The sequence below is a fragment of the Emiliania huxleyi genome, assembly GCF_000372725.1.
Source record: "Emiliania huxleyi CCMP1516 unplaced genomic scaffold EMIHUscaffold_9300, whole genome shotgun sequence".
NCBI classification, from domain to species: domain Eukaryota; phylum Haptophyta; order Isochrysidales; family Noelaerhabdaceae; genus Emiliania; species Emiliania huxleyi.
The window spans coordinates 1-1,189 of NW_005195083.1; the positions used below are offsets into that span (position 1 = coordinate 1).

At 66.1% G+C, this 1,189-nt stretch overlaps 1 protein-coding gene across 1 annotated transcript; it reads left to right on the forward strand.

Annotated features, from left to right (window-relative positions):
- Positions 1-149: 149 nt before the first annotated feature.
- Positions 150-717, forward strand: EMIHUDRAFT_125350 (hypothetical protein; the record flags this gene model as incomplete). The annotated part of the gene is made up of 2 exons (XM_005757004.1): positions 150-274; positions 343-717. Coding segments are annotated over 2 exons (500 nt in total), but the record flags the coding sequence as incomplete, so codon positions are not given.
- Positions 718-1,189: the final 472 nt, after the last annotated feature.

A 1,189-nucleotide genomic window follows, 5' to 3' on the forward strand; every position in this document is an offset into this window, starting at 1 on the left:
TCTACCTGGACAGTCGCTCGAGGCGCACCCGTCCGTCCACGGCGTGGCGAGGTGATCAAGCCTGCGGCGGGAGAGCTGATCTCTACGTCGATCCACGCGCACGCCACAGCCGTGCTTCCTCTTCGGGAACGCGTGCGTCCGCACAGCAGGTGGAGAATGTGCTCTACGCAAAGCTCGTGGCGCTCAACAGCCGGTGGGTCGACTTCAACGGGTGCGACTTTTCGGCGCGGAACATGTCCCGCAAGGACCGCCGTGACGGCAAGTCCAAGGAGGGGTCGGGGCGGGTAGCGGGTTTGTGTTCACCATGACGGGCCTCACTCACGTGTACACCCTCGAGTGCAGCTATAACGAGGGGAGGCTCGTCAACAAGCTCCAGCCCGTGCAGCTCCCTGCGTGCAAGCGGGACGCCGCGGCAATCTCGCCGCCGCCCTCGCCGCCGCGCGGTGCGGCGCTAAAGTATACGCCGGCCCACTGGCGCGACGTGGGCAAAGCCCTCGCGCTCGCAGCGCTCGACCTGCACGACATCAATCCCGCCTCGCGCCTGCCGGCGGTCGGCGGGCTCGAAAAGCAGCGTGGGATCGTCGCGGCGTGGGTGCGGACGCAGGCTCGCAAGGAGGCGGCGCGGGCCGCGGCTCGCGCCGCGAAAGCCGCAGCCAACGGCGAGGGCGAGGACGAGGACGAGGACGAGGACGACGAGGACGACGAGGACGAGGACGGGTCACCCGGGCGGCGGGGCGCAGCCGCCACAGCGATAGCTCGGCCGCCGCGTCGCGGCGTCGGGAGGGGCTCAGCGAGGGGACGTGCCAGAGGCGATGGGAAGCGGGCTGCAGCGCAGCGGCCACCTAGGCGACCGGGCTGAGGCGTGAGGCGTGAGGGTCAGCTAACCCACGGCACAGTTCTTGGGGCTTCCAGGGCTGAGCCTGAGTGCTGAGAGAGGCAGCTCCAGCCTCACCAGAGCCCGAGACTTGACGAGGGATGAGGGTTACCTAGAGGTAGGTAGAGTATATACATGGAAAATCGACACGAAAGCCGTAATTTAAGCCGTACGTCGTACAACGTACCTCGTACGGGCGGGGGCGCCGCTTAGTTTTTAGCTACGGCTCTAGTACACGGGTGTCGGTGTACTGTGTGACATGCCGCGATCGCGAAAGAAACTCAGAGTATTCCGCGTACACACATACTCTGATCT